The sequence below is a fragment of the Myripristis murdjan genome, chromosome 23 (genome assembly GCF_902150065.1).
Source record: "Myripristis murdjan chromosome 23, fMyrMur1.1, whole genome shotgun sequence".
Taxonomy (NCBI): domain Eukaryota; kingdom Metazoa; phylum Chordata; class Actinopteri; order Holocentriformes; family Holocentridae; genus Myripristis; species Myripristis murdjan.
Window position 1 is genome coordinate 22,791,215 of NC_044002.1, and position 10,734 is coordinate 22,801,948.

Sequence of the window (10,734 nt, forward strand, 5' to 3'; positions counted from 1 at the left end):
TTCATCATTTTGGTCTCTTCAGAAATCTGTGTCTTTCCTGAACTGGTGGTCTGCTATAACCACTGGACCAATTTACTCCTAGCGTATTTTTCAAAATACACTAAATCAATACACATCTCTTTCTCCACTAGTCATCATCCAAAGCTAATGAACAGTGATTCTTTAAATACTAGGTATCACATTTTTCAAATAATGTTTAGTTATGTCAGAGGATTTAGTTCAGATAGATTCAGATACAGTGCTGTGAAAAAGTATTTGCCTCCCTCCTGATTTCTTATTTTTTTGCATATTTGTCACACTTAAATGTTTCAGATCATCAAACAAATTTTGATATTAGACAAAGATAACCCAAGTAAATATAAAATACAGTTTTTAAATGATGATTTCATTTATTAAGGGGAAAAGGCTATCAAAACCTACCTGGCCCAATGTGAAAAAGTCAAGAAAATCACTTAATCACTTAAATAGAACCTGTCTGACAAAGTGAAGTAGGGTAAAAGATCTCAAAAAGCAACACATCATGCTGCAATCTAAAGAAATTCAAGAACAGATAAGAAACAAAGTAATTAACATCTATCAGTCTGGAAAGGGTTACAAAGCCACTTCTAAGGCTTTTTGACTCCAGTGAACCACAATGAGAGCCATTATCTACAAATGGAGAAAACTTGGAACAGTGGTGAACCTTCCCAGGAGTGGCTGGCCTACCAAAAATACCCCAAGAGCTGCTTTGCTGCTTCAGGACCTGGACGACTTGCCATAATTGATGGAACCATGAATTCTGCTCTCTACCAGAAAATCCTGAAGGACAATGTCCGGCCATCAGTTCATGACTTCAAACTCAAGCGTACCTGTGTTATGCAGCAGGACAATGATCCAAAATACACCAGCAAGTCCACCTCTGAATGGCTTAAAAAAAAAAGATAAAAAAACAAAATGAAGGTTTTGGATTGGCCTAGTCAAAGTCCACACTTAAATCCAATTGAGATACTGTGGCATGACCTTACACAGGCCTTTCATGCTCGAAAACCCTCCAATTTGACTGAATTAAAACATTTCTGTAAAGAAGAGTGGGCCAAAATTCCTCCACAGCGATGTAAAAGACTCATTGCCAGTTATTTCAAACGTTTGATTGCAGTTGTTGCCGCCAAGGGTGACACAACCAGTTATTAGGGTTAAGGGGGAAATTACTTTTTCACATAGGGCCAGGTAGGTTTGGATAGCTTTTTTCTCTTAATAAATGAAATCATCATTTAAACACTGTATTTTGTATTTACTCTGGTTATCTTTGTCTAATATTAAAATTTGTTTGATGATCTGAAACATTTAAGTGTGACAAATGTGCCAAAAAATAAGAAATCAGGAAGGGGGCAAATACTTTTTCACAGCACTGTAAGTCATCTAGGCTGCAGACTACACGATTTTAATGTGTCTTATGATGCCTTGCTTTGCCAGTTGTTCTGGTAGCTATTTGCAACAGTGGCATGTACGGACTTTAATTTTGAGTTATGTGAGAGCCAGCGGGAGATGAGCTCCCATGAAAGCAGTAAAATCACACATCTGTGAGAGCCGCAAATACATCAACCGTTATGTTGGTATGTTTTCCAAAAGATCTAAACTAACCTTAATCTCTCATGAATGACAGACAGTATGGCTGCACTTCAGCACCAAGCCACCAGGTTGTGCAGTGAAATTTTGCACTAATTATGCCAGCATGCCAGCTGCAAATGATCAAATGAATGAGTTTCAGTAGCTGGGTTTCCATCCACCTATTTTTATTCGCAATTTCAGAAATTGTGAAAAAAAAAAAAAAAAAAAACCTTGGATGGAAACGCCAGAAATTCGAAAAACGGCCGAAAATTTGCAAAAAAGTCTTTACGCTTGGAGGGGGTGGATTTCTCAGCATATCGATAAAAGAAAATGCGACTTTTTGCTGTGGAAACAGGTTTTGCGAATAAACGATGACTGGACCGAATACCACGTCACACTTCTATGCTACAGTCTTATTATTAGTTATTGTTATTATTATTATTAGTCTCTTAAGCAGACTTCTCCCAAGAGCCGACAAGTTCAGCAAGAATCTGTCCCTGATCAGCTGTTGAGTGTCAGCTGAGTGTTTGTTGTTGTTCAGTCGACACACAGACGCTATCTGATGACGTCATCTCACGGCGCACTCTCCTCTCAATAATCGCAAAACAAAACTAATGGAAACAGGCATAAATTCGCATTTTCTTTTGCGCATTTTGACAAAATGTGCTCAAAAATTTCGATATATTTGAATGGAAACCCAGCTAGTGACAGCTTGCCACTCTGCCAGATTTTGCACTTATTTTGAAGAAAATTTTAACACTTTTAAAACTAGATTTTAAAACTGTATATGATATGAAAGGACTCATGAAAACTGTTTTTTTTTTTTTTTTTTTTTTTTTGTGGTGCATTTAGCTCAGAGGATCAAATCATTACATCTGTACAATAGTGATATGATCTTTTCAGGATTTTTGATCTAGAAAGATCTTGCAGGCTCCCCAAACTATGAGCTTGGGGAGTTTCTTTTTCTTTTTTTTTCTTTTTTTTTTTTTTTAAAAAAAAAAACGTATTCTTATGTTTTTTAATATATTGCTCTCCCCTGGTAACACCTTTCTGTCTTAGACCTCAAGGAGTTTAACTTGCGCAGCGACAGGAGAACCGGACCGTTCATGGCTGTGGACATGGCACGAAACATCTTGGTGAAATACCGCTTCCACAGCCCTCCAATAGTCACTTGGTCAAAATTCTCAACCAATGAGCTGCGCTATGTTGCCAACGAGCTGGACGGCATGGTCGGAGGCCCCAACACTGTCGTGGTTTTCAGCATCTGGGCTCACTTTGGCACTTTCCCCGTCGAGGTGTACATGCGGCGACTGCTGAGCATCCGCAGGGCGGTGCTGCGGCTGCTGGACAGAGCTCCCGACACGCTGGTGGTCATCCGGACAGGAAATCTGAGGACCATGACGTTTATGTTTGCAATGATCAACAGCGACTGGTACTCACTGCAGCGGGACAGGGTGCTCCGGGCCGTGTTCAAAGGGCTGAATGTTCACCTGGTGGACGCCTGGGATATGGTCCTGGCCCACCACCTGCCCCATGAAATTCACCCACGACCCCCCATTATCAAGAACATGATAGACGTCCTCTTGTCCTACATATGCCCTAAAAATAAATCCTAGGTGTGTTTATGGTGGGAGAAAGAGGGGAGTACAAGTGCACAATTTACTAACTAACCCTAACCCTAACCCTAACCCAACAATAGAAATTGGGCCTCATTTATCAATGTTTTGTGAAGGACTGTAGATTTGAGCATCAGGAGGGAAAGATTTCGTCCATGTGCAAACTGTGAAGCAGTCACACTTCAAAATGAGCAATGATGTGGTCACAAATCAGCACGAACCATGAAACCAGACATTGTACTGATCATACTAAGTGAGATCTTTTTTTTTTTTTTTTTTTTTTTTTTTTTTTTTTTTACCTGTTCAAATATTTTCCTGTCTGTTGAAAATCTACATGCCCTCAGACCAAACGTGAATTTGATCTAATTGATACACGAAAGATGACATTGGTAAATCATGATCCTGTGAATGAAATGAACAAACATTTTGTAATCATATTTGATGCGACACCATTTTGATAGATGATACCCAGTTTATGTTGAAGAGTTTAGTTTAGCACACCGGAGCCACTGATCTACCAGGGACACATGAGTGATGTTTGTCTCTGACACAGCAGGTCAATCAGCCGAGTGGGCAATATCTGAAAAACTTGTTACAAGTAAAAAATGTTATACTGTACATAAATCGGGCTGAAGTTAGTTCACTTAACCACTAATCCTGCTTCATGACCCGGGCCTGGCAGTGTATTTTTATTTGGACATATGTAAGACTGCAGTGTTTTATTTTTGACATCTGGTACGACATAAAGTGTAAGTCAGGCTGTCAGGTGTTAACAAAGTAAATAAAACAGAGATTATCTGTGTGATGAGGCTGACATAATTGAAGTTATGAATGTTCCCAGAAAAATGCTTTAACAAAGAATTGTTTGTTGTTGTGATCACCTGACCGAGGTGTGGTCCTGATATTATCGGTCCAAGTCTGCTCGTCATCTGCAGGCATGTATTGTTCATCCTCATTTTCATCAGTTATTGGCATGGTGAGAAATCCTGCTTTTTGTTTCAGCAGTGGGCCTTGAGAATCCTTTCTAAAGCTTGAATCCTCCTTGACACTTTTGAGGACTGAAAAAACTGAGTTCTGAAATGACCAGTCTATTAATCACTTCTCTTTTTGATAATCAGTTAATCATTTTAATAATTTGTCAAGTAAAAAAAAAAGCCAAATATTTGCTGATTTCAGCCTTGCTAAGATAACTACAATGCAAAGAATTTCTTACTTTTCTCTGTTCATATCGTTATAAAATAAACACCACTGTGCAGCTCTGGATATTACGACCAGAGTGTGTGGTGGGCACTGGGGGGCACCAAACTTCAGCGGTTCAGTGTCAGTTAGTGTCTGAGAGACCAGGTGGTTTACCTGTACAGCCACTCCACCAGCAGACAGCGGTTTCAGCACCTCAATGCCAACCAAGTTAAGTGCTCAGTCAATGGTGGTGAAAATAACTTTGTGCGTGTGTGTGTGTGTGTGTGTGTGTGTGTGTGTGTGTGTGTGTGTGTGTGGTACCAGGGACTTAAGAGATATTTTGCAGGAGATGCAGGACATAAACTGTGAATATTGAGAGGCAACACTGTAGATGAAAATTACCTATGTTATCTGGAATTTTACTACAATGCAGGTAAACTTACTTTAAAAGTTAAGACACAATCTCTAGTTGCATTGCAGCTCATACACACATCCATCAAAACAGTAGTTGGGCCAAAATGAATTGTATATAATAAGAGGCCTGCATATTAAAAGTTGATCCAATCACCTTTAATTAGTCGATCAAACATTCATTCATTCATCATTCATTCTCCAAGCTGCTTATCCTGATTAGGGTCACAGGGTGCTGGAGCCTCTCCAAAAGCACAATGGGAAGAGAGGGTGAGGAAACATCCTGGACAGGTCACCAGTCCATCACAGGGCAGACACACAGACAGACACGTTCACACCGATGGACTTACATGTGTTTGGACTGTGGGAGGAAACGGAGCTCCAGGTGGAAACCCACACAGACACAGGGAGTAAGAACATGCAAACTCCACACAGAAAGGTCTTCCTGGATCAACCAGATAGTGTTTACATCCTGATGGAGCTTCTTCAGATAATGTGCAAACATTCTCTATAATGTGGTTTTAACACAAATTCAGTCAGGAAGACTACTTGTATCACTCAGCCTCTCCCTCACATTGTTAGCTTATCGTGTGCCAGTCTAAGGCAGTGCTAATTTTAGACTGTATCATTGTGATTGAAACACTTGTAAATTTTAAACTAGAAATAAGACAAATAAATGAACGATTTGCGATTGTAATCAATTAAGAGGTGAACATAATTAAATTCCAACCACAGCCATTGGAGGAAATGCATGTGGCATTATGGTAATATAGTCTGGGCTAACTTGTTGCAGGCTGTGCAGCAGAGCCAGATGAGGTGGGTGTGTCTTCTGTCTGTGAGGAAGGAGCTGTGCTGAGCTGAAGTTGGTGATTTTTACCAGGACATGAGATGAAAAATCTTAAATTTATTAGACTAAATTTATTAGATTTTATCTCTTTTATCTCTGTCTCAGACACTTCCACTATAGATAATGTACCATGCATGCAGCTTTTGTCCCTCTCTTTAGTGTGGGAACTCACACTAAAATCCTTTTTACTTCTATCTTCCAATGATAAAAAGTCCGGCTTGCCAACATTTGTCAGCTGACCTGAGTGAGATGTTCTTATCCTGGGCTGAACTTGTGCTTCAATGTCTTCACCATGAGTCATTTTTTAGGTCACAACAAAGCAATTATGATATTCAAAACTAATTATTGGTTGTCACTGTCTGACAGTGTGAAATATATGCCTCTTTCAGGTTGAGCCCAATTTCATATGCAACACCCAGGGCTGTCTCTAACCGTCTTGATGCCCTGGGCACGACACCTTCTACCACCTTCATAAAAGGCATAGCTTTGGTTTCAGTAGAGACATTTATTAAACTTTTTTTCAACCATACACACAACCAATAAGTGTGGTTTGTTATGGTTTGCACCTACAGGAGCTTATATGACATCCCATTCTAAATCCATAGGCATTAATATGGAGTTGGTCCCCCTTTGCAGCGAGAACAGCTTCTCGCTGCAACTCACTCAGTCTTCTGGGAGGGTTTTCTACCAGATGTTGGAGTGTGTCTGTGGGAGTTTCTGCCCATTCACCCAGAAGAGCATTTAATAGGTCAGACACTGACGTTGGACGAGAAGACCCGGCCCGCAATCTCCGTTCCAGCTCATCCCAAAGGTGTTTGAAGACAGCAATGTTAAGATTTTGGACAGGGACGTCAAATGGTTTGAGAGAGGAGTAAAAGAAGCCATCTATGTGAAAGTGGAAAAACCATCCCTCAACAGGGGAGGTGGTCTGCGGCACCACCTATCTCCGATTTATAATGTTGCCCTTTCATCGATACCCAGGAGGATCAACAAATTAACATCAGACGACTCTCAGCAATCGTCATTCACCAGGGTTTCACTTGACTCCGACGACTGTCGTTCACATGAGACCACAACAATGGTCAGGTGAAACCAGTGCCTTCATGAACACACCCACAGGCATTTTTGGTAAACACTCCCACAGAGGTTAAATACCTGGGGCCGGATTCTCCAAAGGTTCTTAAGATTAAATTTCTTCTTAAGTTCCACTTTTTTTTCTTAAGTTTGGGTTTAAGAAGAATCTTAAGATATTTTCGAATTCACAAACAAAATATCTTAAGAATCCAAACAAAAGATCTTAAGAATGTTCTCAACTTTATTCTTAAGATTTTTCTTAAGAATAAATGGGATTCTTGAAAGAAATTATCTTACTATTTTTCTTAAATAGTATCATAACTTTAAGACAGGTAAAGGTTGTCTTAAGTAACCACATGCTGTGTGAAGGTAAGCTATTTTTCAAACATCTTTGATTAATTTAGAGCCAAATTTGATGATATAACATAGATTAATGTAGTAGGCTAATACCTTAATAATTTTACATTGTATATGTTAACATAGTGATAATCGTTGTCTAAACTGTAATTCAGCCTAATATCTAAACCAGTATTTAGACACATATAGGCTATTGTTTCTGAGTCTATATGAGGACATTTTGTTTAGCCACCAGTCACCATTCATGTGTCAATTATATTTAGATTCCATTAACTAATAGGTTAGTAATATCGTTGCTGTCCAATACAAATTATGTATCTCAATTTTTGAGAAAACACTTTTATAACATCAAATCAAAGTTGAGACTATAATGGATATTGTTTTGTTGTATTTTAGATGGAACTGCTGTGGGTTGCAGCTAGAGGCTGTTTGTTTACATAAAGGTAGATAGTTGAGAAGTTCGTAAGTGGAAAAAATTAAGAAGTTCTTAAGATAATGTGCAGTTCTTAAGAAAATAATGGGGAATAGCACTTGAGAACATTCTTATGAACTTCTCATTTTTTCCTCTTACGAAACGTCTTAAGATTATTAGTAAGAACTTTTTGGAGAATCTGGCCCCTGGACCTTACTCCACTGTCCTGGTCAGACTAATGTGGACTAGATAGACCGATGCGTACGAACTGATGAAGCGTCTTCCTAAGACAAATACAAGTCCAGTTGCCTACGATTCAATTTGCCCAAAGAGAACGATGACCTGGATGAATGAGAATATCCATAGACAACAACACAATAACAAAGCATACTTACTGGTTGTGTGCATGGTTTTAAAAAAAAAAGTTTAATAAATGTCTCTACTGAAACCAAAGCTATGCCCTTTATGAAGGTGGTAGAAGGTGTCTTGCCCAGGGCATTAAGATGGTAAGAGACAGCCCTGGGTGTTGCATATGAAATTGGGCTCAACCAGAACCTAACCTGTTGAACCTGACCTAAATAATGACTCATGGTGAAGACATTCAAGTGCAAGTGCAGCCCATGATAATAACATCTCACACAGGTCAGCTGACAAATGCTGGAAAGCCGGACTTTTTATCATTGGCAGATAGAAGTAAAAAGGATTTTAGTGTGGGTTCCCAGACACTAAGAGAACAAAGACAAAAGTTGCATGCATGGTACATTATCTATAAAAGACAGATTTACAGAGATAAAAGAGATAAAGTCTAATAAATTTAGTCTAATAAATGTAATTATTTTTATCTCATGTCCTGGTAAAAATCAGATCAGGTGCCGTCCCTGCAACCCTCACCAACTTCTGCCCCGCCCCACCTGCCCCACTGTCAGGTTTGCTCAAGTCAGTCCGCAGCGAAGCTCAACCTGCTCTTTCCTGTGGTTTGAAAAACCTGCACATGCGCCAGTAAGCTCAACAACTTCATTTTACACATGGTGGAGTTTTATCATGAAAACAGTGTCATACAATCTAAGTTATAATTACAGTGTCCTATTGTCAGTTTGTCATGTTGCCCACAATATTACTTTTTGAATTAACGTTCATATACTGTAGTTCTGTAAGTGTTTGTTTTTTTTTTCCTTGCATCACACTCACCTCATCTGGCTCTGCTGCACAGCCTGCAACAAGTTAGCACAGACTATACTGAGAACTGAAACAAATGGTGATAAATATACATGAATAAAAGTGATAATGCGGTGACCCACTTTAGACATACAGACATTCACCTGACACTAGGAGCGGAGGTACAGCTCCTTTCAGACTGATGGGAGAGACTCAAGGTGAAGGGCATGCTGGGAGGGAAAGCTTTGTTTACATCTAGGTAGCTGAGGCAAGTTTATGGTTGCTCTTCATTGCGGTTGGTGTTATGACTTTACTGCTGCTGCTGTTATTGTTTTAATTTGGGAAAGTAAAGACTTCAACTCGACAACTCGTCTAAGACTCTCCGTGTTCCTACATTCCCACAATATCGCTGACTTCAAAAATGACTTAATTAATTAATTAAATTAATTAGTGAGAATATGACTCATTGCATCCACACCTGGATCGGCCTGTAACGCTTTTAGAGAGTGGAGTAACTTGTTTGCAGTTAACTTGTTTGACTCTCCTCCTTGTCCTGAAATAACCCTACCTTGCCCAAGATGCCAAACTCTTTTAGGCACGCCCTGCAGAGAGAATCTGCTGGTTTAAGCTGCAGTATTTGCTCATGGGGCTTTTGTTGCCTCAAAAGTTGTCAGTGCATGCCATCTCCTCAACAGGATGCTGCAGTCGTCCTGTTGAAGCGGTATCAGACTATCTTAGCTTATTCGTTTGTTTATTTGTTTATTGCAAGTGTCCATCTATAACTGCCCTCCACATCTTCTTGTTCTCCAGTGTGTATTCACAGTGAAATTGCCTCATTGAAAATGTTATTATGTGTGCTCTTTCATATATCTATTATTATTATTCTTTGTGGTATTGGTATTATTAGGGGCCGGGCAGCCTAAGCTGCCAGGACCCTCTTGTATTCCTGCGTGTTCTTCTTCTTCTTTCTTTCTTTCTTTCTTTCCTCCGAGGAAGTCCTACTTCCCATGCCCGAAAAATCACCAAATTTTGCACAAAGGTCCAGTCCCATGCCAGATTACCTCAGCTGCAAACACAAGCCAATAGTCCTGATGGTGGCGCTACAGCAAGCCTCTAAATTTAAAGACTTATGGAGCAAATCATTCAATGTTAAAAACAAATTACCAACATCTCCATGCTGTCTAGATGCAATATGTGTATTTTCAGATTTTTGTATTGATGACTGATTTTTTTTTTTTTTTTTTTTTTTTTTACAGTGGTTTGAAATCTGCCTTTCCATGCATAAGCGGCTGCTATCATGTGACTAGCTCAGTCAATTTATGAAGCCTCACATAAATTGACACTTGTCAACTAGCTCAGTGAGATACAGCATTGTCCTTCATACCAGAAACTGTGAATTCAAGCCTCAACTGATGCAGAACGCACATTTTCATCTTCCTATTCTCCACTTGTTGCTCAGAGTTGCCTAAAATTTCCTTTATTTTTGTATTCCTTAGTAGGAGTTTTTGCTGTAGTGGTGATGATTTCAACATGTAGTTATTTGAATTTATTTGTTTACTAATTTCTTAATTTGATTAGTCTTTCTACTGATGCAAAGCCTTGTAAAATGCTATACCATAAACATCGCAGTAGATCAATACCCACTCATCTTCAATATCCACACACACACACACACACACACACACCTGTTAACAAGCCTTTTTATAGTTGTTGTTCTGCATCTGTTGTGTGTACTGTGGGAGTGGCTTGATCACTGCAAAGGAATACCAGAAATCTCAGGGCAAACCCGAAAACTGAATGATAACATAACATTGCGGCTGAGAGTGTCTGCTGAGGTAAGATCCATTTTATTCTTAAAGTATATAAGAGCTTCTCAGCAAAAATACTCAGTATGTATTACAGGTGTGTGTGTGTTTGTGTGTGTGAGTGTGCGTGGGTGGGGGGATATCACATCTTAGAACAAATCAAAACAAATAAGATATAAATTAAACATACAGTGAAGTACAACACACAGTAAAATACAATATAATAAAGGCTTTTAAAGATTTCCTGTCTTTTCCTGTTTTGTTGTTAAACCTTTTCACTTTTGGAGTGTC

General features: G+C 39.2%; 1 protein-coding gene across 1 annotated transcript in view; it reads left to right on the plus strand.

Annotated features, from left to right (window-relative positions):
• LOC115355604 (uncharacterized) overlaps positions 1-3,203 on the plus strand; it is a 31,861-nt gene extending 28,658 nt beyond the window's left edge. Inside the window, exon 11 of the mRNA XM_030046461.1 lies at positions 2,647-3,203. Within this exon, the coding sequence (XP_029902321.1) occupies positions 2,647-3,203 (557 nt within the window). The remainder of the gene's footprint in view (positions 1-2,646) is intronic.
• Positions 3,204-10,734: the final 7,531 nt, after the last annotated feature.